Here is a 26,550-nt window from a genome sequence, read left to right as displayed (position 1 = left end):
TCGTAATCGCGATTAAAATTCGATTAATTGAGCAGCCCTAATAGCAGGTAATTTTATTTTGAAAGAATAAAACATTCCTTTAACAAGTGTCAGGCATGGGCAAGCAGTGTAGAGCAGCAGTCCCCAACCCCCGGGCCTCGGACCGGTACCGGTCCGTGAGTTGTTTGGTACCGGGCCGCGAGAGTTGAGGCTCAGGTGTGAAATGTATGGTTTTCAGGGTTTTTATCGGTTTTCAGCGTTATTTTGTTATCGTTTTGATCGTTAAATCTGTTTTCCTGGGTCTTTTCACGTGTGTTATGAATAAATCTTCTTTTTTCGGTACCGGTACTAGTTTTATTTTGTTGTATTTGTCCGTGACACCTTAAAGGCCGGTCCGTGAAAATATTGTCGGGCATAAACCGGTCCGTGGCGCAAAAAAGGTTGGAGACCGCTGGTGTAGAGTATATTATCAACTGTCCTACAGATGTCCTGCTGCAATCCAATTACAGGCTTTGCATGGATCCCTTTCAATCATTTTGAGTCCAGTATCAGGGCATGTCACAGTCTGTCTATAATTACACTAAAGACATCTGTCCTAGATTTGATTCAGACTAGAGCTGAAAAAAAATTATTTGGTTTAAAAATTAGCTAATCAAAAGAAAAATATTTAGCTTAAAATTTGAATCAATACATATTTAAAACATGTTTACATGTTCAATCACAAATCATCTTTAGTTCGGGTTAGTTACTTTAGCTCTGGCTTTTCTTCATCACTTGACTGGATATTAGCCCCTGTTAAATAGAAGAAAGAAGTTATTTAACAACATGAAACTGACTGCCAGCCAAAACATTTTCAAATGAAATTAATAGGTCCAGTGCTGAACTAGAAATAATTTGGAAAATATTTATTAACTGCTGGATGTTTATTAATTTATTTCATCATAGATGTGGGGATATTTTTTAATCACAAGACAGCATTAAACAGAGACGTTTAAAACAAACACACAAAAGGCGCATAAAGTTACATAACCAATAAAACATAAAATAAAGTGTTAAAAGAAAGTCTAGATTTGAAATGCAAGAATAAGTGTGTGAGATGCTGTTTCTGCAGCACTCACATGGATAACCTTCACCAGCACCTACCCATGCTTGCATATCAGTCACACTCTATGGTGACTCATGGAGTTCATAACCTGGAATTTCCAGCAAACATTGCTTGGTTAACTCACAGATGTGACCCAAATGCCTCCTCACCACTGCAACTCTAAGGTTTTGTGGAAGGGTTTAAAAAGCAGCATGTCCTGAGCGAATCTTAAGTCCTTTGTTTTTTATTCTCTATATGTTCTCCATATGGAATACATCGTCATATCATTTTATAGAATTTACTAATCTAGATTTGCAATTAGTACAAAATTTGTACACTACATTAACAGCATTGAGGTCATAGTCAAACATATCTGGTTTAAAGGATAATTCATAGTGGGTTTTGGTACCTAAAGATTTTACATGCATTCAGAGCATGTGAAAATTTTTTTAATCAATCACTGAACTGTCTAAAAATGATTTTACGGTAAATTTACTTACTTAGAATTGGAATTTAAATTGGTGACTGAGGGCTTCTGGAAGCCATGAACAAAAGCATAATCTCAGAACCAGTTTTAAAACGGTTAATGAGTTGTATTGTGTACAGTATCAAAAAACAAGTAAAATCTGCTATAGACGGAAAAAAATATTGAACCATACAAATATGAATCCACTTATTCCCATCCTAAAGTAAGACACAAAACAGTTATTGATTTGGAGTTTTAGGCCAGAATGAACAAGTGTGGCCTACATTTTCATTTTGGCTTGCATGGATAAGAGAAACTTGGGAGAGTTTTGAAAATAGTCTACCTGTGTGCATCGTCATTTAAAAGAAATGCTTCTATCTAATCTAAACTGAAAATCAAAACGTAAATAGCAGCCTTATTATAACAAGTTGCACATTTATGTTACTGAAGGTTGAAAATTGTTCAAATTTGATGGAACCCAAACAAAGTGCAACAATGCTGCAGCCATTTTTAATAGTATTATTTGAGACTCTTAATTTTGAATGTGCCAGAACTATGAAAAATGTTTCCAGACAAAGAGTGTCTAGATTGAGTGCTGACATTTTTTAGGTTTTATTTCTGGCACTCTGGTTGATTTGACAACACCATGTCTGGTCGTTTTTATTCATTTTTCACTGCTGTGCAAAAATTCAGTTTTTCAGAATAAGACAGCTATAGAAACTGATAAAAGAAGTTAAATTTGAGGGGCAACAGGGGACCTGATCCATTATACTCTATATTTTATATCACCTGTTACTACAGCATTGTATTTCTATACAGATTAACTGTAAATAATAGAATAAATAGTTTGAAAGACATCATTACAACAGACCTCCTTCTGCTAAAAGATGCAAACAATATAGGCAATACATCTGAGCAAAAATACTTTTTTCCAAATGTGATAATTAGGCTGGTGCTGAGAGAAAAGAAACAGAAACGGAAGAAAGCAATCAGCGAATGTCAAAGAGGCTAAGAAGCTCATAAAAGAAAATATATATGAACACTACTTGCAAGTAGTATTTAAATGTTTTAATACTGCTGTGGAATGCTATGCAATGTGTGTAAGTTAGATTGCTAATGATGAACTACATTTTTCTGAATAATTCTGATTATAACTAAAAATATATGTTTTTGTACCACTATTTTTTTTTTCAAATATGACCATCATTGCACCTGTTAGTGGGTGGGACATATTAGGTAGCAAGTAAACAGTTTGTGTTGGAAGCAGGAGTGAAGACTAGATAACTGGGTCAGAGTATCTTGGAAGCTGGAGGTCTTGTGTGGTGCCCCCAGTCTGCAGTAGTCAGTATCCTTCAAAATTGGTCCAAGAAAGTAACAGTGAAGTAACTGTGACAGTGTAATGGGTGATCAAGGCTCATTGTTGTATTTGGGGAACAAAGGTTGGTCCCATTAGATGAGCTACTGTAGCTTCAGTTACCAAACAGTTTAACGTTGATGGTTGGGTGTATTTGCATCAATTTTTCTTGTGAACACATGGCATCAGGATATATAATAGGAAGGAGGAGGTAGTGTGATGCTTTGGGGAAAGTGCTGCTGAGAGGTCATAGGTCCTGCCACGTGGATGTTACTTTAGCACAAACTACCAGCCTATGCATTGTTACAGACCATGTACGCCCATTCATGGGAATGGCACTCCCTGATGGCTCTGGCCTCTTTCAGCATCATACCACGAAGCAAAAATGGTTTAGGAATGATTTGAGGAGAACAACGCATTTGAGGTGTTGACTTGACTTCCACGTTTCCCAAATTTCAGTCTAGTCAAGCATCTGAGGTATGTGCTGAATAGAATAGAATAGAATAGAATAGAATAGAATAGAATAGCCTTTATTGTCATTGTACAGAGTACAACGAAATTGGAGTGCCACTCCCTTGGTGCAAGTTTCAATAATAAATATAAATGTAAAATATAAAAAGTACAAAAAAAACAATCGTAAGTACTCAAACAATAGTATGTACAATATATACAGGATAGCAGCATTAATATAATGACAGTATGAATAGCAGCATAATATAATGACAGTGACGGTATGGAATAGGTTCAATTGTTTTTGTGCTTATTTACTACGGTGATAGCTCTGGGAAAGAAGCTATCCCTGAATCTGTTTGTCCTGGTTTTATGTGACCTGTACCGTCGGCCTGACGGTAATAGTTCAAACAGTTGGTTGCTGGGGTGAGAGTGGTCCTTGATGATATTGCCAGCTCTGCTGAGGTACCGAGAGTTTGCAGTGACCTCCAGGCTGGGCAGAGAGCAGCCAGTGATCTTCTGGGCTGTGTTGATGACCCTCTGCAGTACTTTCCTGTCTGCAGCTGAGCACCCTGCATACCATGTTGTTATGCCGTACGTTAGGATGCTCTCTATGGTGGCTCTGTAAAATGTCACCAGCAGCCTCTCCTCCAGGTTGTTCCTCCTGAGCACTCTCAGAAAGTGGAGACGCTGCTGGGCCTTTTTAACCACCGCTGTAGTATTTGCAGTCCAGGAGAGGTCATCAGATATCTGCACGCCCAGAAACCTCATGGAGTGTACCCTCTCCACACAGCTCCCGTGAATGTAAAGTGGGGCCGGGTCTGCTCTGCCCTTCCTGAAGTCCAAGATAAGTTCTTTAGTTTTCGTGGTGTTCAGTTGGAGGTTGTTAACTGAACACCACTCAGTCAGTCTGTTGACCTCATCTCTGTAGTCCGACTCATCCCCCCTTGAGATGAGTCCAATCACTGTGGTGTCATCCGCGAACTTTATGATGGTGTTTGAGAGATGGGTAGGGGAGCAGTCGGATGTGTAGAGCGTAAACAGGAGGGGACTCAAAACACATCCTTGTGGAGACCCGGTGCTGAGTGTGATGGTGCTGGACCGGTGGGGGCCGAGTCTGACAGACTGTGGTCTATTTGTCAGGAAGTCCTTGATCCAGAGGCAGATGGGGGTGGAGAGTCCCAGGTGAGACAGTTTCTGGACCAGGATCTCCGGGATGATATGATTGAATGCTGAGCTGAAATCCAGAAAGAGCATTCTCACATAGCTTCCTCGGTGCTCCAGGTGACTCAGCGCAGTGTGGAGCGCTATGGTGATAGCGTCCTCGGTGGAACGATTTGTCCTGTAGGCAAATTGGTGGGGGTCCAGAGTGGGAGGCAGACCGGCCCTGATGTGCTGACAGACCAGTCTCTCAAAGCACTTCATCACTACAGGCGTAAGTGCAACAGGCCTGTAGTCATTTGGGCTGGCCACAGCTGTCTTCTTGGCGATGGGGATGATGGTGGAGGTTTTGAGGCAGGGCGGGACGGTGTTTGATGACAAGGAAAGGTCGAAGATTTTAGTGAAGACTCCGGTCAGTTCGTCAGCACATGCTCTGAGAACCTTTCCATGTATTCCATCAGGACCTGCTGCCTTCCTGGGATTCACTGACCTTAGAACACACCTCACTTGGTGCTCCCTAAGTGTTAGTGTGCCAGTGCTGGGGGCGGGTGGAAGTGGTGTGGCAGCTGAGGGCTTGGTCGTCTCAAAGCGGGCGAAGAAACGGTTTAGATCCTCAGCCAGTGAGGCATCAGTCCTAGATGTTGCCTGGTTATTGCTTCTGTAGTTGGTAATGTGATTGATCCCCTGCCACATTTTTCTGGGGTCGTTGTCAGCAAAGTGATCTTCAATCCTCCTCCTATAGGCAGCCTTAGCTTTCCTGATGCCTCTACTCAGGTCTGCCCTGGCCGCCCTATACGCAGCCCTGTCCCCTGACTTGAAGGCAGTGTTGCGGCTTTTTAGGAGGGATTGCACTTCGCTATTCATCCAGGGTTTTTGATTTGGAAACACCCTGACCCTTTTGTTGACGGTGACATTGTCAACACAGTTCCTGATGTACGAGAGTACAGTGTCCGTGTACTCCTGGAGGTTGTGGCTGGAGAATAAATCCCATACAGTTGTTGAGAAGCAGTCCTGCAGTTGAGAAAGGGCTCCTTCAGGCCAGGTTTTTATTGTCTTTGTCTGGGGCTTTGTTTTTCTCAGCAGGGGGGTGTAGGTGGGGGTGAGGGACATGCAGAGGTGGTCAGATCCAGCCAGGTGGGGGAGGGGTGTCGCTCTGAAAGCATGCCTGATGTTTGAATAGACATGGTCCAAAGTGTGTTCTCCTCTCGTAGCAAAGTCCACGAACTGGACAAATTTATGAAGTGAGCTTCCAGATAAAGAATTACAAGAGAAATAGAGGTGCATATGTTGTAAGTCATATTATACACCCAGTTTGACAGTGACTTCTGTAGAGTCCTAATTTCAGTATTTTTATTCAGTCAACAACTGCTGACAATAATTCAATATTAAAAAATTTAATTGCTGCCCAAAATTTTTGCATCCATGAATACATTTGCTCTCTCGTCTTGTATTGCGTCTCCTTTTTAGAATCAGAATCAGAATCAGAATCAGAATGGGGTTTATTGCCAAATGTTGAGCAGGTTTACAACATTAGGAAATTGCTGCGGTGCTTCAGTGCAAACATAGTGTCATAAATAGCACTTACATAGACATGAAAAAATAAAAGTAGGGATAAGAATTAAAAGTGCTACGTAGAAAGATATATACATGAGTGCAGGTGGTGATCAGTGCCAAGCATGGAATGATGCAGTGACACAGCGTAGGGTCATGTGTTAGTGGTGGGAACAGTCATATGGTTATTGTTCATGTGTCCAACAGCAGAGGGGAAGAAACTGTTCTTATGGCGAGAGGCTCTGGTGCGAATGGACCGGAGCCTCCTGCCTGAGGGGAGCAGGTCAAACAGACTGTGTCCAGGGTGAGAAGGGTCAGCTTTTATTGTAGTTGTATACCATCTTTCCCCATGTTATTTTTTAATATTTAATTATGTGAACTTTCATTGCTGTAAAGTTTGATTGGCATGAAATGTTCCTGTTTTCTTGGTTTCACATCTTGTTCAAGTCATCAGCAGCAAATATGTCCTCTTGGGGGTTGGGCAAACGCCAGAGGTCCACAGTGGGCTACCGACTGTTAGGCCCAGTACTGGTATTAACTGTAGGGCACATGTGGGCAGGCTGTGGACTGCCCACACAAAGCAGAAAGAAGCCCATAGTGGGTCTACAGTATGCCCATTCTTTTTTATTTGCTGGAGAGAAACAGCTGTTAACTAACCTACTGTGAATGAGAAGAAGAGGTGCAAGGCCAAGCTTTAATTCTAAGAGCTACTTTAACCTGTTTTTCATCCATCCGTACACCCATCATCTTCCGCTTATCTTGGACCAGGTCAGGGGGCAGCAGCCTAAGCAGAGAATCCCAGACCTCCCTCTCCCCGGGCCACCTCATCCAGCTTATCTGGGGGAACACTATGGCGTTCCCAGGCAAGCCATGAGATATGATCTCTCCAGCTGGACGAACTTCTCACCCTGTCTCTAAGGGAGAGGCCAGCCACCCTTTGGGGAAAGCTTATTTCCAGCACTTGTATCCCCAATCTAATTTTTTCGGTCACTATCTAAAGCTTCTGACCATAGGTGAAGATAGGGATGTCGATCAACCGTTAACTCGAGAGCTACGCTTTTATGCTAAGGTCTCTCTTCGCCACAACAGACCGATACAGCATCCACATCACTGCAGTCGCAGCACCAATAAGTCTGTCGATCTCCCGCCCCCCTCACTTAACAAGACCCCGAGATACTTAAAATCCTCCACTAATTCGTCCCTGACCCGGAGTGGGCACTTAACCTCACTTAACCTTAACATCCTATACTTCCAAAAGCACTTCAGTCGAATGCCTTCTCCAAATCCACAAAACACATGTTGGGCAAACTCCCATACACCCTTAAGTATATTTGAGAAAGAGCTGGTCCAGTGTTCCACGACTGGGATGAAAAAACACATTGTTCCTCCTGTAAGTTCAACTAACAGACAGACTCTTCTTTTTGGGACCCTGGCAAAGACTTTCCTGGGAAGGCGGAGGAGTGTGATCCCTCTATAGTTGTAGCACACCCTCCAGTCCCCATGCTTGAAGATGGGAACCAAAATTCCAGTCTGCCAATCCAGAGGTATGACCCCTGATCTCCACGCAGCATTATAGAGGCATGTCAACCAAGACAGCCCTACAACATCCAGAGCCTTCAGGAATTCAGGTCGAACACCAAGGAGGCCATGCCTCAGTAACCTTACCCCCAGTGGTGGACGAGTCATTCCCTCATCCCCAGACTGTGCTTCCTATATGGAAGACATGTGAGTTGGTTTAAGGAGGTCCTCAAAATATTCCTTCCACCACCTGATGCTGGGCTTACACTGTGCGATTTTTGGCCCATTTTGAGCCGATTTTTGAGTCGTGCGACCGTTTTGGCGATCAGCCCGATTTTGGCCTTCATCGTGCGTTGTGCATCGTGTAGTATACGTGGGGTAACGAGACGCGATTAACACCTCACGACCAGCTCCCGATCATCAATCGCTTGGTCGGGAGGATTTCAAACCTGTTTGAAATCCTCGCGACCGTCGTGAGGGTGTCACCGCAGTTTGTCACACTGCGCACGCGCAAACACAAATGTCAGCGAAAAAGACGGCGCAGCACGGCAGTGCAGCGTGTGATCTGGACACAAGCGATGGAGGTACAACTTGTAGAACTTTGGAAAGCTCATCCGAGCCTTTTCGATGTGGCCTCACAAAATTATCACGACACAACAACCGTGAAAATAGTTGGATCTACACTGCTGCTCAATCACAGCTGCCTGATCAATGTTTTTCATTAGCAATTTAGCAAAGTTGATGGTGGTGGTGTGCGTGTCTGTGTGAGTGAAAGACAGAGAGAGCGAGCGACAGAATTTCTGTTATAACCTTCATTTTATGGACGCACAGTGTGAGCACTCAGGTCGCATCAGTCGTATAGTGTGAGACCCTGCATCGTGACCTGTGAACTTCTAACCCCTGCGAGTCAATCGTACAGTTTGAGCAGGAGCTGAATCGCACGACTGAAAAAAATCGCACAGTGTAAGCCCAGCATGACTCAGTCAAAATCTCCGAACTCCTCCCACACCCAAGTTTTGGCTTCATCCACTGCCTGAGCCGCATCCCACAGGCTATCCACCAAGTGTTGATCAGTTGACGGGTCAGCACCTCTCACCCAAATGTCCAGAACACATGGCCACAGATCTGATAATACTGATCTAATAAAAGTTTCAAATTTGCCATTTGTTCTACTATGACTGCGGTGATGTTTTTTGACATCTTTACTACTACACAAGCAGGACTACGGATATTTTCATTGGCATATTGAGGTACATGTGTGTTCCCACTTTTGTACTCTATTGAAGCATTTTGTATATGTGAGTATGTATATAAAATGAAATGTATACAATATAAATGGAAAATTCTTTCTTTCCTGCTTTTGAAAGTTTAAATCCTTTTTTTATCTCAGTGTCTTTACTACAGTTCCCTATCACAACACTACCTTCTGCTCCCTCACTTTCTTATCCTGAGCCCTCTGTCTCTCACTTGAGTCTCTGCTCAGTCGTCATCTCTTGTTGTCCACATGCTTCCCCTATTGAACGTGTGTATGGTCTGTCTATTTCCATTTATTTCTCGATAAATCCAAGCAGCTGGTCATTGAATGGAACACTGCATTCTGCCCTTTTCCAATGTTGCACAGATAACAGTCACACAGCCCACACACAGTTCATCACGTTTATGCACCCATGTGGCCTGATGGAGTGATGCACCCCTAAAACCCAGTGGCCAAAGACATGAGTACTATTGACTGAGTGATTGGGCATGTGTGTACCACATTCACTTTATTGCTTTTTTTCCAGTTGTGAATTTGAAACTCATTAGGTTTAAAACATTTCGGTGCTTTTGAGTATTGCAGTCAACATAATTTTTTTTTGAATCCCTGAAAATCTATACCACGAGTCTTAGTTTGTAGATATTTTGGTTCAGTTATTTGTTTTTAGGTCTCTACTGGGCAAAACAGTAGATGATTTCAGTGTAGCAAATGGTGTGTCAGATGCTGTTCCAGTTCTGGCAGGGGTACTGTTGGTTTTCGAGTGGACATTTTGAATGTGTGTGAGTGTTTGTGTGCATGTGTTTGTCCCTGCTCTTAGAAGAAAGGCATCTTCGAAGACTGATCTTATTGTAGAGCCAATGGTTTTGCAAGGTAGGCTTCTTTTTCAAGTGTTTCCATTACTTCAAATGAGGCAGAAAGAGGGAAAGAATAGTTGCAAGGGAGGGAGCGAGTCAAAAGGGAAGACAAAGAGAGAAAGCGAGAGAGATGTAATCTGTCTCCAATCGATTGGCTGCACCTCTGACCACTCTTGGGATCCCACTATCATTTGTTTCCATCTGTCTGCCTCCTTTCATTTTTTTCTCTTTCTTTTTAATTCCGTTTCTCCTTATTTTCTCTTTTAATTCCCATTCAATTAAGGCTGGGTATATTGGCTGGCCATTGGTTAATTGCTTAGGGGCCCTCCATGGAGCTCACCAGACCTTAACGAGATGATGTGGTTGCCCTCACAGTACTTTTAGCAATGTACGTGTGAGTGAATTTGTGCATGTATGTTGGCATTTTTTAAATGTGTGCATATTTAAAGTGGTGTCCAGCTTGATTATTCCTTTTATAATATATTAAATTAAAGATCTAATTTTATTAGATCTGTGTAAGACACTAGCTTATTCTGTATATGATCTATTTGATGTTAATAAATGTATAAATAAATAAATGTGCAATATGCAAGCCCATCTGCTATAACCCCACATACTTCATATTCTTGAGTTGCCATAAAAGCATTCATGAATACAGCCTTTTACATAGCAGATAAGAAAAATTTTTAACATTCAAAATGTTTAGCATTCATCTGCCAGACAGTTTATTTTATAAGCATATAGCTACCATTTTGAAATGTATAGTTGTAGCAAATGTGTTTAGAAAGAAAATACTCCTGATACCCATTTCATATCTATAGCTAAGCTATAGATATCACACATCTATAGCTAAGCACCTTGTTAACATTAACTTATACACATACACATTGGAGGTGACTTGGCTTTCAAAGATCCATTGACAAGCAAACTACCAACCAGCTGGTCCTTTATGTCAAATTTCAGATTTAAAATCTTCCTATTTTTTTTTCCAGTTAGCTTCCTGTTTGAATTTTAGTTTGAAACTATTGTTGTTATTTGCGTTCTTGCATCTCTAATTGCTCATGTTAATTAATACGTTAATGAATACCTGGTACTTTTCTGTAGTCTGTGGCCATGTATTTGTATGTGTGAGTGTGTGTTTCTGATAGATGTCACTTCCCCCATGTGTTGTGCCCTTTAAAGATTGATTAATTCACTGAGCACACGCTGTCTAAATCGGGCCTTGGGGCTTTGGCGCCAACTCTATCTGAGTGGTGTGTCTGTTGACCAGACAATTACCAAGCTAGTCCATCACTATCTCTAAGGCCTGTTGCAAGCCCCAGTTTACCCTGGCAAGGCTGATTAATTGTACACACACATTTACACTTTGAAATGCCAGCAAGTACACACTTTCACACACTTTTCTGCATTCATGCATGTTCATATATCTTATTGGACTTGAAGTCAGAATCTTTGCACGGCCGGAGTGTTTGTTGAATTAGCAGATGGAATGATTGCAGATACTGACAAAGATGTGACAATGACTCATAATGTCCTTCTGATATATAATGACCCAGCAGGTGTACTTGTGATTGGTTGTGTTTGCTCATATACAGCGTTTTACTTATTTATTTATTTTTTAAATTGAAGCTAAATGCTTTTTCTTCTTCCGATCTAAGCTTGGCATATATCACAGCTAAGATACGCTTATGTAAAATAAAAGTTTAAAAAAACATAGACTTGAGACTTGAGATGTTGGAAATACTCGCAGTTTGTTTTCATTTTTTATTGAAAGTGAAATACAAAATTTAAAGAACTATAAAATATTTTACAACACGGTTATCCTGAAACCTTTTCTACTGATTGGTGGGATAGGACTGCGTTTACTTGTGAAAATGGCAGTGCATTGCATTTTAATAAGTCTAGAAATATGTTCCATCATTTTGAAAAGGTTAAAAGTTGGCACTGCAGAATGTGCCTGAGTGGTAACAGAATAAGTGCCCTAAAATATCAACGTATCAGTGACAACAGCAATAGTCCCCTTTGAAAGTCCACAACAACATGCTTTACATATAATCATGTCTTCTTATATAAGTTACTATAAGCAATATAAATGCTAAAGGAAACTAAAATAATGTTTTACAGCCAAACAGAAATCTTTAAAAAAAAAACTCATATAAGTTATGTTACTTAGATAGGAGTAAATACTGCAATGTGTCCTTTCCGTTCAACGAACAGTACTGATATTATAACTCTGCACTTTTTATTTTTCCTTTATTATTATTCTTTCACGCTTATTTTGGCCAAAGGCACTATTACACCTCTACTGAAAGTTACAGTAGGTTTCCTATAATTCTCTAACTTGCTTTTTCTGCTACACTCTACATTTAATACCCTCTAGAAAGGCTAGACTTTATGTTCTGTGATTATATAACAGATCTTTTCATTACATAGCCAGAAAAGTATTACATCCTGTTATAATACAATGCAATATAGTATTTTTAAAACTTAGAATGATTATACAGTTTCTTTTGTGTGCGTTATTTTCTAGGTCTTTGTTTTTTCTTATTGTAATCTTTAAAATAGATTTTTAGTTATTTAATAACAGTTCAGAGATTCCATACATGTAAATAGGGCTGGGCCATATTATACCGTTCACGGTAATACCGGTATAATGTTAGGCAACGATAGGAAAATGAAATATCGCGATAGAATGGGAGTAAAACGCGCATGCGCAGTGCCTTTGTTTTCATACGCACATGGCCGATTGTTGAGTGAAACAAATGAACCAGAATTGGTTTGTAAAAATGGTGCAACTTCCGTGATGTGGAACTGGTTTGGCGTTTGTCCGTCAGATACACGACAAAGCACATTTTTTTGCAGAACATGCAAGCGGCCGTCGTTATTGTCGTATTTGTCGGACTAAGATGCTCTTAAATCTGGGAGTAATCTGGGTCCTAAACTCCGTAAACCTTCAGGTCAAACAACACTGCAGCATCACTGAGAGTTTAAAAACTGTCTAAATTCTTTCATCTTTAATAAAACGATCAGCATTGCTGCTTTACCAGGTGTAACTATGAAGTTTAACTTCCAGGCATCCATGAAAACAAAATTTATTACATTTAACGGAGTTAGAAGTTAGCAGGAAGCTAGCGGAAGTTAGCTTGCTAGTTTCGCTAGTTACCCAAGCATGATATAGCATGTTCTGACTGAGAGATTTCTGAATAAATTCAAACGTACAGCTCTGCTATCACTTCCAACATAAATGAAGACGGGAAACTAAACAGCAGTGACGTTTGTAGGGTTACTGAAGTTGGGCTAGCTGGTATATAATGATGTGCTACGTGATCGCTAGCGACACAGCTATGTTAGCATGACATAAACAGTGAAGCTGGAGGACGAACACTAACACTTTTCCACTTATAAAAGTTAACGTGCCTGATAGTTAGAGACAAATGCAATCGCATGGCAGGATGCTGTAAACGGACCAAACTTCAGGAGAACAACTGAGATAATCCATAACAACTGAGATAATCCATCCACAATACGAGGTTAGTCATTAATATACTGCAACAACATGGGAATAGAGCAGCTGCCAGAGAATTCAACATTAATGAATCAATGGTACAGAAGTGGAGGAAGCAAGAAGAATGAGTTTAATAAAGTTTGATTTATCTGACTGCCTTGTTTCGCTTAATGTGCCTTATAATCCCGTGCACCTTATGGTCCGAAAAATACGTACTGCACACTGCAGTTTAATGTTGCAAAGCACCTCTTTTTAACTTCAGTGGATATTATACATGGTTATGCTCAGGATATGTCAGCCCATTTCTACTGGAAATGCCTTTTGGTTAAACTTTCAGCAAGGAATTTGTATTCGCACTGTTAAATTTTTATATAGCTTTAATGTACATAAAAACCAGCTTCTTGTTTAAGTGAAAATAAAAGGAAGGTTGTCTTTTTGCACTAGTAATGTTGTGGAGTTGTATTTTGTCTTGCATCAATTATATCGTCAGTTATATCGTTATCGCAAATTTTCAAATATATATCGTGATAAATATTTTTGGCCATATCGCCCTGCTCTACATGTAAAGATAGATCTGGATATGCAATAAGACTTTAATATTGCAATATTAATTCTAAAATGAGGACCAAATCCTCCCTCTCTCATGGGCACACAGAAACATACTGACAGCACCACACATTCATCTTGCAGTTATTAATGGTATAAAATTGTATTTGATTAAAAAAGCAAAAAACAAAGTCAGAGGTATCTAAAAGTCTTTTTGTCTGCCTTTTAATTTTCTAATATGTACAATTCTTCTTTCTCACTCTGTTTTATCCTGTCTCCCACTCAGAACAAATGCCAAAAGTGTACCAAATTTCCATGGAAATTACATTGCAAAGCCGCAGAGGGAGAGGCGAGTGAAGCAGAGCAACTTAAAATGGCTTTATATAAAGGACTCCGAGGCCCTTTAATTACACTGCTATTGATTGCTATGTGCAGGTTTCCCACATTCATTTGCTGCTTTTTCCTCTCAACTATGCATTTAATACCCAGCAGAGAATTGCACTTAGTTGCTTCTGAATGTAGACAATTTTATAAGATTATACATAATATCTTTTTTTAATTATCTAGTTTATATATTTAAAGTAGTAGAATGTATGGATGTATTTTGTTATTGCATATATGGTTTCTTTCTTATTTCTTGCCTTAAAAATGTATTACATATTTTAATTCTATGTAATGCTAAGTATAAGTTTGTCTAATAAATCTATCCAGTAGTCAGAGTAACACAATGTTACAATGCTACTAAAAGACCATTACCATTACTAGGAGTTTGTCTTTACCAATACACCATGGCGCTGTAACCAGGGTACATATCTGCCACCTATTCTTACTATGTCTCATTCTGCCATTTAATCAAAGAGGCTGAGATGCAGTAGATGTCCTAGAGTTACGGAAATCAGCATTGGTAAGCCGAAGTGGTGTAAATTATGAGATTGTCAAGCGGGAGACCAAGGATCTTGTCACAGGAGCTTTGGTTGTGTATTTAGTTACATTTCATTTCACTTCCCATTAGGTTTGGTTTAGGGTTAGGGTTTAGATGGCAAAAGCACTTAACAAGGTTTAGGAAAGGATTGCAGTACGTTATCCCCGTCGGCAACTCAGCCATGAGTGATACCAGAGGAGACCCAGAGTGTTCAAATGCAGTTCCAAGGATCCTGAACAAGTGTGGAATTAGTTGGTGTAAAACAATTTCACAAGCACAAACAATCTGATTACAGTTTAGTTTTGAGCAGTATCGGTGGCACTGGTAATCTTTCCCAACTACAGACAGAGCCAGACTAGCCTTGCCGCTAAGGTAATTTAGATTTTGTATTTCGAGTATAGACATGGCAGTGCTACTAACTGTCTCGACCAACTTGAAATGGAATAAAGTCGTATATGCTGTTTTAAAAGGTAATGTTCTACATGTGTTTGAAGTCTTCATGAACCTTTGATCATACAGAAGCTACATTTTGTGGGGAAAGTAAAAGTATGCACAGGTTGAGCACATTGGTTCCTTTAACCTCCTAGGACCTGGCGTCCACATATGTGGACATCACATTTTGGGTTATTTAGACCAAAATACTCAATTTTGATCTACAAGGGCCTGAGATCCACTTACAAGGGCATTATACTGCTACTGTTCTATCAAATTTTTAAAGAATATCCTCATGTGGCTCTCATTTTTCTTAAAAACAAAAATAACGTAAAAAAAAAAAATATATATATATCTGGTAATTCTTTGTATTTACATTCATCGAGCCCCAATATGCCCAAATATCAAAGAGAAATTAAAAATGCATGTCGTGAAGGAGTTTGGGTCTTAGGAGGTTAATTTCATTTACAAAGGTAAACCTCTGGGAGAAAGCTCTGCCTTGGTTTGAACCCAGGACTCTTTTCCTCTGAGGAAACAGCTCTTACCACTAAAACAACATGCTGCTTTTTATTCTGCCATACTGCTTGTGATAGGGAATTCATACAATCCTCCAGGATAAAATGGTGCTAAATAGCTTAGCTCTGTTGGTGACATCACAGTGTATTTGAGTTTTATATTTGCTGAAATCAGGACACATTCTGTGGGGAAAAGGGCATTTCCATTTCATTTAGCCCTTGGAAGTCAAACATGTACTATTGTCCCTTTAAATATTTTCATCAACTCTCAAAACTTAACTTAGAGTCACCTCTTACCTGTAGAAGCAGCCGTATCTGTAAACCCATTCATCATGAGGGGAATTACTCTATGACAAATCTCTCTCCCTACTCTCTGTGCGTTTGCAGATTGAATACACAAACGGTCCACATGTTCCATCCCTCCTCTTTAGCCATAGTCATTTGTGCCAATGTCAAAAGTGATAAATGGGTTATGTGGCGCCTATGAGAGAAAGCAGTGAATTTTTATAATGTATTAAACAGGAGCGAGAGGGCAAGCAGACAGGCAGGGAGGGAGGGATGGAGGACAGGAGTGAAACTGGAAAAGTGGGCTGTCATGCTGTAGTGCTGTAGGCAGGGGACCTCTGTCACACACAGTTTGAGCCCCAGCTCGCATCTTTGCTGGCACTTCTTCTGTATTTCCCTCAGATATCCAGCCATCAGCCCCCCAAGAGCTCACAGCCATCCAGCAAGGCAGCTGAGCTGGCAGACACAATATCTAGTGACTGCTCTGTCAAATGCATCATATGGCCATCTGTGTGTGCTTTTAAGTGTGGTCTTTTTGCCTTTCTTACAAGAGCCAGTTGCACTTTAAGACTATCACATGAAAGTCTTCGAAGGTCATGTTATGTTTCACATTTTTATGTATTGTTGCTGTTTGTTGATAGAGCTGTAAATACAAAAACATCATAATCATAAAAATAATAATCTCCAATCTAGCATAAACTGAAATTGGAACTTTGAGCTGACAATTTATTATTATTAAATTTTTAGTCTGTGCAAAATCCCATTTAGTTTTCTATTATTACTTTAATATGTGACTTTCCTTACATACTCCCCTATTAACACTCTCTCACTGTCCCATATATGATGAAAATGCCTAAAAGGAAGTCACAAGACCCCAATAAGGTACTTTTTTAAGCGGCTCTATGCAATATTGTTTATATCTGCCTTTCATTACCTTTACTTTCCAACTGGTTGAGATTGATGCAAGTGCATGCACACACATTCCCTAGTCATCTACCCTCACATCATGATTTCGTGTAAAACCGCTACCCTGCCTTAACATGAAGTCTTAACCCTCAAACAGCCCTGCAAGACGTGTTAGCAACTAGAGACAAGCAAATGTTCTCACTTTCCACACATCGTGTCTCTCTCTCAAAGAATCCAACACCAATGTGTCCTTGTAAAGATACACATAGAAGTAAACACAAATGAACCCAGACACACCAGAGTGCACAAAAACACAAATGGACTCTATTGTAATTACTTTAATGCCACTCTAACCAACCGCTCTATGAGAGGGTTTGACAGAGCAGTCTAACGGTGTGTTCACACCGAACGCGATGGGCGCGTGAAAAAAGCCCCAAACGCCCCTAACTTGACGCGTGCACATTCGCACCTCTACGCGTGTCCAAGAAAAATCCATCGCGCCCCAAAATATCATATTTTAACGCACGTGAACCGGAAATGTGGGAGGAAGTTTTGCAAGACCGGTATCTTTGCAAGATGGCAGCTGTCGAGCTAGCGCTTGAAGAGAGAGTCTCCCTTCTCTATTTACTGTGGAGAGCAGAGTAGCGGCGTAAAGGACATCCTTGCCGTACCTGGGTCCATCAGGTCCTCCAGAGGCGTGAGCAGTTTGGTGAGTTTCACCACTTGCTCCAGGAGCTGCGCCTGGATGACGGCCGATTCCAGCGCTATCACCGTCATTCACTCGGCCAGTTTGAGGACCTGCTGTTCCGCGTCGGTCCCAGAATCGCCCGCCTAGACACCGACTACAGGCGCTCAATCCCACCTGCAGAGCGCCTGTCCGTCTGCCTGAGGTTAGTAAAAGTGTTTAATACGTAGTCCTTTATTGATACCTGTGCTAATATATGCTAAACCATCCATTTATACACTGCTAACATGGATGTGCTATGCTAACAGTGAATGCTCTCGGTGTTTACTGAAAGCAAACTGTGGTACAAAGACGACTGTTTATAATATTTCTAGTGATACTCAGAAGCTCTCATCAAGCCCCGATTTAATTCGATTTATGCTGTTATCAGTGTTTGAATGATAGCATGGCTGTGGTGTCACATCAATGTATGCGCTCGGTGTTTGCTGATATCAAACTGTAGCATTAGGACCACTGAGTTAACCTTGTAGTGATACTCACTCCTTTTTATTTAGACCTGGTTTGATTCTGGGATAGTTGAATATTTGTATATAATCCCTGCAGCTGTCAGACTATAACAGGGGTCACCAGCCTTTATTAAAACAGAGTTAGATAAAACTGTGAACAGTTTGGTTCATCTCTAGTTACATGGTTCTATCTTGATAAGCTGTCTTATCACAGATTAATTTTTCAAAAATATTAATGATTTAAGCAAGGAAAGGGCTACATGTCAACACACAACTCTTTATTTCTATTAATGTCTTACTTCATTCCTACCTGATTGACATGTTTAGGAATTATGAGTGATTGGCTCACTGTAGTTGTGAAAGTTGCTACCAATCAAATTATGATATGTTAAAGTTAAAACAAAACACAACTGTTTTAGATATTATCTAATATACATTTTGTAATTATCCTTATAATTACAAAATCTTTTATGTAAGATTTAAGTTTTGTGATTTAAATCTGACATCACCAAAGTATTTTGGAATTTGAATAATGTATTTTGTAACTGCAGTACACATAATACTGATTTTGAACAATTTTGTCCAGGTTCCTTGTCACCGGGGACTCCTTCAGCACCAAGCGTTCAGTTTCAGAGTCGGTGTGTCCACGGTGAGCCAGATCACCCCCCAGGCAGCGACAGCCATCTGGGACTGTCTAGTGGACGACTTCATGGCTGTGCCTTCACCTGGAGACTGGCGGTCCATCACAGAGGGACTCCAGGAGCGCTGGAACTTCCCTCTGTGCTGTGCAGCTCTGGATGGGAAGCACGTCCAGACAAAGGCACCCCATATATCATATAGGAGACACACACATTGATATACACTAAATATTTATTTCATTTCTTTTTTGTGGTGCCCAAATTTATGCACCTGCTTGATTTTGTTTAAATAATTATTGCACACTTTTTGTAAATCCAGTAAACTTCTTTTCACTTCTCAAATATCACTGTGTGTGTCTCCTGTATGATATTTAACTGACATTTTTTATTGTAACAACCAACGATTTATACAGGAAAATAATGTCTATTAACAAGGTTCCCCAAACTTTTGCATCCCACTGTATCAGTATATTTTGTCATTAGTATAATATGAAATAAATTCTACATGTGTAAAGTCGTGTGCCAACATTTGCTGTGTAGTAGAACTGAGACATTAGTCATTATAAAAATTTATTTGAAATAATATTAAAATTCTCACACAGAAATACATTAAACATAAATATATAAAATATAAGTATTTACAGAGAGACAGGAATAAAAAGGACCAGCTGCTCTCCAGAGCAGGAACAAGGCTGAGGAGGAAATGCTCCATTGGAGACTGGTGTGGACTCTTCAGGGACACCAGGGTGGCCAGCTCCACCACCGATGGACCGTCCTGGGACCCGTCCCTCATCTGCCTCGGAGCCGTCCTCCCCTGTGGGCCTGTAAAACAGCACAAAACGCAAAGAAATGAGAAGGCTGCTACTAGATTTTAATTTCAACATTGAAACAAACAAATCAAAAACAGGATATAATCAGATTGGTTGTAGATCTTTAGTAAAGGTGATCACAAGGCAATCCCACCGACTAAAAAGGTATCAGTGCTTGCTCTACATACCTGTGGGTGCAGCAGCAGGAGCTCAGGGACTGGGGAGCCAGGAGAAGCAACAGGGGATGCTCTGCTTCAGAATCAGTTGGTTCTATCAATACAGTATTAAATGTTAACAGGTTGAATATAATAATCATAGAGTAGACAGTGGTCCCTCATTTATTGCAGCAGGGGTTCTCAGAATAACTAGCCCCTGGCCACGCACTTTATACACTGTTTTCCACACACACACATGAACATTGGTCACAGTTCTCACAATTGATTCTCAAAGTGCAAACCTTTGTAGATTGCAAAACGTAAAAGTATTATTATGCCGCGGTTTGTCTTCATCTGCCCGCCACTTTCGTGCGCCTTTTTCCCTCGCGGTGCAGGTGTCTATTTCCGAATGAGGCTCATAGTTATGGGTGTTTTTGTGCTGTTTTTTCTATTGGACGTGATGGTTATCAAAACCAAACATGATAAATTTGGCAAGTGCAGGAGACACGACACGGAGCAGATTTGTCAATCAGGCTGCAGAATGCAATGCTGTCCGGTGCAAAAAAAAGAAAAAGAAAATTTAAAAAAAGAGGCAGTGACGGATGAACAGCGGGACCACTGTGAGCTGTTTATTAATAAACAAAATATATTCTTAAATGACAACATGCCTAAAAGCAGAACGGTATTTGTACGTCAGTGGGAAAATAGCGGTGGCTTGCTAGCTTTTGTGCGGCTTCCCCGGGTCAGTGAAAACTTTAGAGAAAACTTAAGAGAAATGAATGAACTTACCAGGTTGCCCGATCTCTTTACATATCTTCCTCCAAGCTCGGTCCTTTATATTCCTGTCTCGGTCCAGAAAGTAGAGATGGACCGATCCGATATTAGGTATCGGTATCGGTCCGATACTGACCTAAATTACTGGATCGGATATCGGAGAAAAATAAAAAATGTAATCCGATCCATTAAATATCACGAAAGCACCTCACAAAACTTGCAACACGCCGTAACTCACCTCAGAACGTTAGCACGTCGGAGCAGTATGCATCACGTGATAGAGCGGCTGTGGCATGCGGGACCTGTCGGTGGTCTGGATAGCATTTGGAGCTTCGCTAGCAACCCAGCATTTCATCTCCGACAAAGTTATCCCGAGAGAAGTAAAGCAAGTGTGTAAGTCCATCTCTGAATGTAAAGCATTCCTGCGTTAAGCTTAACAAGCGATATATGGAGCGACTGCCTCTCCTGCTGCTACTTCAATCATGAAACTGCTTAACGATCAGCTGATCGGCTTTTCTGTCGCGAGTCCGTCTCTCTAGTTTGTTTTTGGCCCACTTTGCACCAGAAAGAGGAAACCAGCGGCTGAACAACAGCAGCACGTTTAAGCTTGATCAGCTGTTGTTAGAATGTATTTAATATTACTTTCTACTCCAGGATCTTTTTCTACGTAGCTGACGCTGGTAACTGTGCAGGGGCGGATCTAGCAAAGTTTAGCCAGGGGGGCCGATAGGGCATTAACAGGGAAAAGGGGGCACAAAGACATACTTTTCTTTCTTATTCTCATTTAAAATGTCTAGCTTTTAATAAATAATTATCTGACACCCAAAGTTTTAATTTGATGTAAAATGAATAGAAGTCAATAGCTAGGTTTCATTTGACGTAGACGTGACGTCGACGTAAAGCGCGAAATTTGACTGGCGGTCGGAAGTGAAAAAGATAAGCGCAAAATCACAGACAGACAGTACGCAAAATGCCTATGTCCTGTTGTGTTTACGGATGCTCCAGTAGGTCGACCAGAGAAACTGATAAACGGTATTTTAGGGTACCAAAAATAGCCCAACGAAGAGGAGAAAAATGGAAAATTCTAACCGAAAAACGTAGGAAAAAATGGATTTTAAATTTACGTTTACAGTCGGGAGGAGCAGAGTCTGCCAATGCCCGTGTCTGCAGCGACCACTTCGTCAGAGGTAATGTTATGTTTGCAAACGAACTTATTAGCATTAGGTTGTCGTTAAATTCTCGTTTACTTAGTGCTTTTAAGTTAGTAGTCTAATATTGACTTGATTGGGACTATAGGCTGCCCAAGTGCTTTGGATGACGAAGAGTCGGAGGACTGGGCTCCGACGGTCAATCTCGGCTACGAACGAAAACCCAGATCGGAATCAGTTCTCAAACGAGAGAAAAGAATGAAGCTTAAGGCAGAACAGCATCGATGTGCAGAGGCGATTTTGGATATGCAACAGACGGCTGAGAGCCCGGATTTGAGCCTAGTGACAGTGGAGAACAGGCTACTAACCCTGCCATACAATTGCAATGAGCTGCAATCACTTCTCCATCCTCCTTTGCAATTACCCAAGTCTTCAGAGGTGTCTCGTTAGACCGCTGAGAATGGTTTACCTTGAAACAAACAACTGTCACTCTAACGAAGTCCTAAGGATGTGGCATGTTTGTTGACGTTAAAGCCGCTACCGCTAACTGTTAGCGTGTTTAAGATAAAGCAATATAAGAACAAACACTCACCCTTGCAAACACCAAACTGTATCCATCACAGAGACGTTTTGTTCCAAGGTTGTGGACCCACCCGCTGACAAAAAAATTGTACGCCTCCAGACTCTTGAAAGCTTTCATTTGCTGCCTAGTGTAGTAAGAAGTCTGGAGGACCAAGTAGTTGGTGATATCCACAGCCTCGATAGTAGGCAAATCCTTTACTTCTGTGGTGTATTCGGACATTTTCAAAGAATACGGATCACGTCCGATATATTTTTTAACTATCTGTTTATATCTCTCCCGAGAAACGGGGTCTAAAGTTGCACAATAGCTGCTCTCCTGACTCTCCACAGTGTCCTCCATGTTTACTTCCGCCCTCCACTCAAAAATCGCGCTGCCTCCGCACGTCATCAGAACCACGTGACCGCAACCCAACTATTACTGTATATAGTAACTATTAAGTCTAATATATATACCCTAGTAAGCTATAGTACTTTTTCCCTTTGGGAAGGTACCATCTGTGCAGTCTGCAATTTTGTTGAAGAAAGATGTTGAATCTATTTAATATTTCTTGAAAAATAATTGATTTCTGTGCATTTTTTTCACACTGCATCAAATTAAGGTTGATTACGTCGATTAAGCATCATGAGGTGGAGCGTGAGGGGTGGTTCCCTATTTTTTATTTTTTTATTTTTGTTGTTGCTGGGAGTTGGAACCCTATTAGTTAGGTTGCTTAATATTTATGCTAAGTACTCTTTAAAATACCAGAATAGGGAGGATGGTGTAGGTTTAAGTTTATTAGATTGATCAGTATTGCTGAACTATGAAATTTTTTTTTTTGCATACAGGTATAACAGAATAGCTTTAGTGTAGTTGTTGTTTTAAACTTGAGTATGAACTTATACAAAATGCAGCAAGATATTTAAAAAACAGTTTTGTTGATTAAAAAACACTATATCGGATTCATATCGGTATCGGCAGATATCCAAATTTATGATATCGGTATCGGTATCGGACATAAAAAAGTGGTATCGTGCCATCTCTACCAGAAAGCAGCTGGTGTCGTATGGCTCCGGGTTGTTTGCTACGGCATTGATTAGCCTTCCTTCTATTGAAGAATAAAGGGCTTTGGCTGGATCTGCCCCTTTGAACTAGGTAACAGCCACGTCAGGCTGATTGGTTGTCGCAGCGCGATTTGACGCTGGAGTTCAGATTTTTCCAACTCGAGCGGGGGACGCGAAACGCGTGTATGCACAAAATGCAACACATAAACTCACGCGCGTGGTTTTTTTCGCGAGTCAAACGCCTGAAACGCGCTACACTCACGCGCGTTTCAGGCGTTTTCGCGTTTTCGCGACGCAAATCTGCTTCCGAATTTTCGCGGGAGCCGCAATCGCAGGTCAGCGCGCCTTTCCATTGACTTTACATGTAAGCCTGACGCTCTGCCTGCTTCTATCGCGTTCGGTGTGAACACACCGTAACAGATGAACAGTAGTAGTTTAATGCATTCTGATCTCCAGTTTCCTGAAGATTGTGTGTTTCCTTCCCTTCTGACAACCATCAAGAGTTTAACCCTTGGAAAACAACTTAACAATTTTAGGACACCTGTAAAGTGGAGTGATGAAGTACTTAAAGGTTCAAGTGATATTTCACTTTGACCGCACTCTGAGAGTGCAGTTTGTCCAATCAGATGAATTATTTGGAACTGCCAATGCACAAAAGGATAATTTCAACAATTGTGACTAAAGTCTAAAAACTATTGGTGGGACACTGGTGAAGAACGAGGATGACTATCTGAATGTATACGATGTGGAGCAAAAACAAAAAAAATCTAGGAGAGGAGAAGAAAAAAGAGAAAACATTGTCAAGGAATGTAATTAATACATCAGTTCCTCCACAAGGTGTTAGATGTGTAATTGCTAAAAAGAAATATGAACCTAAAGGTAGATAAAATGTCATAAAATCTAACTGCTGATTGGTAGGTGGTTTGTTTCATTGTGTTCACTCTGAATTTGAAGGCTGTTTTTAACCTAAGCAATAGCTATAGGATATACTAACCACAACATTCATTTGATTTAATTTATTTTACGTCAGTCTACTTTGTTTTTGGTTTTTAGCTTGAAAATGTAATTAAAGTCAATTCAGTTCAGTTCAAATCAGTTCGGTCCAAGGAGCTTTCTTTCCAAGCCTTTTAGACTACCACGGCCTGAATGACTGAGAACCTGCACAGTCAATTCTATTCTATTTAATTTATATAGTTCCAAATCACAAATCAGTCACCTCAATATGACTGCAAGGTTACTGTTTATATTCCAAGTTTAAAAAAACAAACAAAAAACACAATAATACAGAGAAACCCCAACAATCATGCAACCTCTTATGAGCACTTGGCGACAGTGGGCAGGAAAACTTACCATTTAACAGGAAGAAACCTACAGAGATTAATAATAACGAACTCCAGAGTGGTAATATCCCCCATGGCACATTTGATTTAGAACAGAGCATTCAAACCAGGTTCTGTCTATGTAAATATATTTTCTTTTTGCTGAGTGAAAACTTATGAATGAAAATCTCCCAGTATCGTCACACTATGAATCAATAATAATTCAGAATTACTCATCTTACAATTTGTCTTTTTCTTTCTTTTTCCTAGAGCGCAAGAAGATAACCCTGACAATTGGAAACCAGTTTTCGTACAAGAAAATTTACAACGTTGTGGGATATCTGAAGGGAAAGAGGAACCCAGGTTTGTACAAAGCCACTGCAGATTTGCCTTAAAGTTAAAACACAATCTCAGCATTTTTCTGTCTCTATCTTTGCTTTTAGCTACATTTGTATTCTTTCCTGTTTCGTTAACAGAAAAGGTAATGATTTCTTGATGATGCTTGTATTACTTAGCTCTGCTGCAACATAATGCACTTAGTCCCCAAATATGGCTTTCATTCCTCAACTCAATCTGTCTGTGCTTGGCTTTAAACAAGCAGTAGAAATCATAAAAAAAAGATTAAAGGAGAAATTTGGAAACATCTGTATTCTCTTACTGGCAGAAAATTCCATGATAATATCAACACCACTTTCATAGCCATCATAAATGAGGCTACAAACAGTGCATGTTAGTTCAGTTTGCCACTAATCCTGTAAATGGGGAAGCAGTTTCTGCTTCCCACCATCAATGCTATCCACATCTGTGTCTCAGCAGAAGAGCAAATTATAGAAACTAAGCACATTCTGTGCTACAGAAATATTCTCACTGGTGGTTAAATGAGACAACCACAATGACTTCTCTTAAAGTGCTCTTGAGCAACTGAACCACTGGGTATTTAGACAAGACTAGCACTTTGTAGCAGTGACATAACATGAACCACTGGCTTCTGATACATAAGATAATAATAATCATTTATATTACCTTTCCATGTGAAATTAACCGTTTTGATGACTAAAATAACCAGATGACATCACCTTTAATGCAAACACAATTAAACTCAAATTGAATTATATGGCTGCCATAACAAATATTTTATATTAGTGAGGAAAATATTCTTTTTTTAAATTCTTTAATAAACTGTGGCATTGCCTATTATTTTCCTTGCATACAGCACTTCTATCCACATGTAGTGAGCACAGGGATCACAATAATGCATGACTTTCTCACTTAGAAGTGTTGTTTTAGAACTATTAGAATCTATTAGATTCTAATAGTTCTAGGTATTTACATTACTTTTAATTAGTTTTGATTATAACATTATTTCAGATCCATCTAAATTTAGGTTACATTTCACCTGAAAAGTGATTCTTATAAACACATATTAAGGTTCAGAAGATGCAGGTGCACGTTTTTTATGGATACATTAGATCAAAACACAATAATAGAAGCTTTAACTTGATTTGATCACACTTTCATTTTCATCCCGTGAATCCAAAGGTGGTTAAGCTCTGATAAGTAGACATTAACCACCTTAATGTTGACTAAAGTAGACATTAACTGCCTTTTGCTCTCTTAATGTCAACCATCGTGTTTCTTAAATGTCTGCCATTTGCATCTATTTATTTCAAAAAGTTGCCCATTGATGTTGGCAAAGACTTTTGAAAATGGACCATTGGAGACGTATCTTTTTTTTCTGTTTCCATTTACAAGGCTTTGTTAACTCTGCCCATTTCAAACATGCTGTATGCTGTGGTCTTTTAATATTTAAATGTCAACCCTGGCTCTTTCTTCTTAGCTAAAACTACCCCTATCCTTTTTTAAATTGTCTCTTTATCTTGCCCTTGCCTCATCCACACAGCCTTCCTCCAATGTCACGCTACTGTACCTGTCCTGCCCACTCAGTAGTGGAAAATTATCTTGCTGATTTACAGTGTAATATTAAGCAGGCATAATGGCCCACTAAAGCAGATAATATGGGTCACAAATCTCTGGAAGGAGTGATGCTTTAACTGGTTGTGGGGGTTTCATCATATGTCTGTTCCACACTTAACTCTAAACAGACTGAATA

The 26,550-nt window shown here is 40.2% G+C and overlaps 1 protein-coding gene across 1 annotated transcript in view; it reads left to right on the top strand.

Moving 5' to 3' along the window:
• Positions 1–26,550, top strand: part of naaladl2 (N-acetylated alpha-linked acidic dipeptidase like 2) — a 341,534-nt gene that overhangs the window by 151,601 nt on the left and 163,383 nt on the right. Inside the window, exon 8 of the mRNA XM_085348789.1 lies at positions 24,711–24,803. Coding sequence (XP_085204915.1) covers positions 24,711–24,803 — 93 coding nt within the window. The remainder of the gene's footprint in view (positions 1–24,710; positions 24,804–26,550) is intronic.

Source organism: Diplotaxodon limnothrissa, linkage group LG23 (genome assembly GCF_057381915.1).
Source record: "Diplotaxodon limnothrissa isolate DT_005_m linkage group LG23, D_limnothrissa_male_GT1.1, whole genome shotgun sequence".
Classification (NCBI taxonomy): domain Eukaryota; kingdom Metazoa; phylum Chordata; class Actinopteri; order Cichliformes; family Cichlidae; genus Diplotaxodon; species Diplotaxodon limnothrissa.
This window is presented reverse-complemented; position numbering and strand designations above follow the sequence as displayed.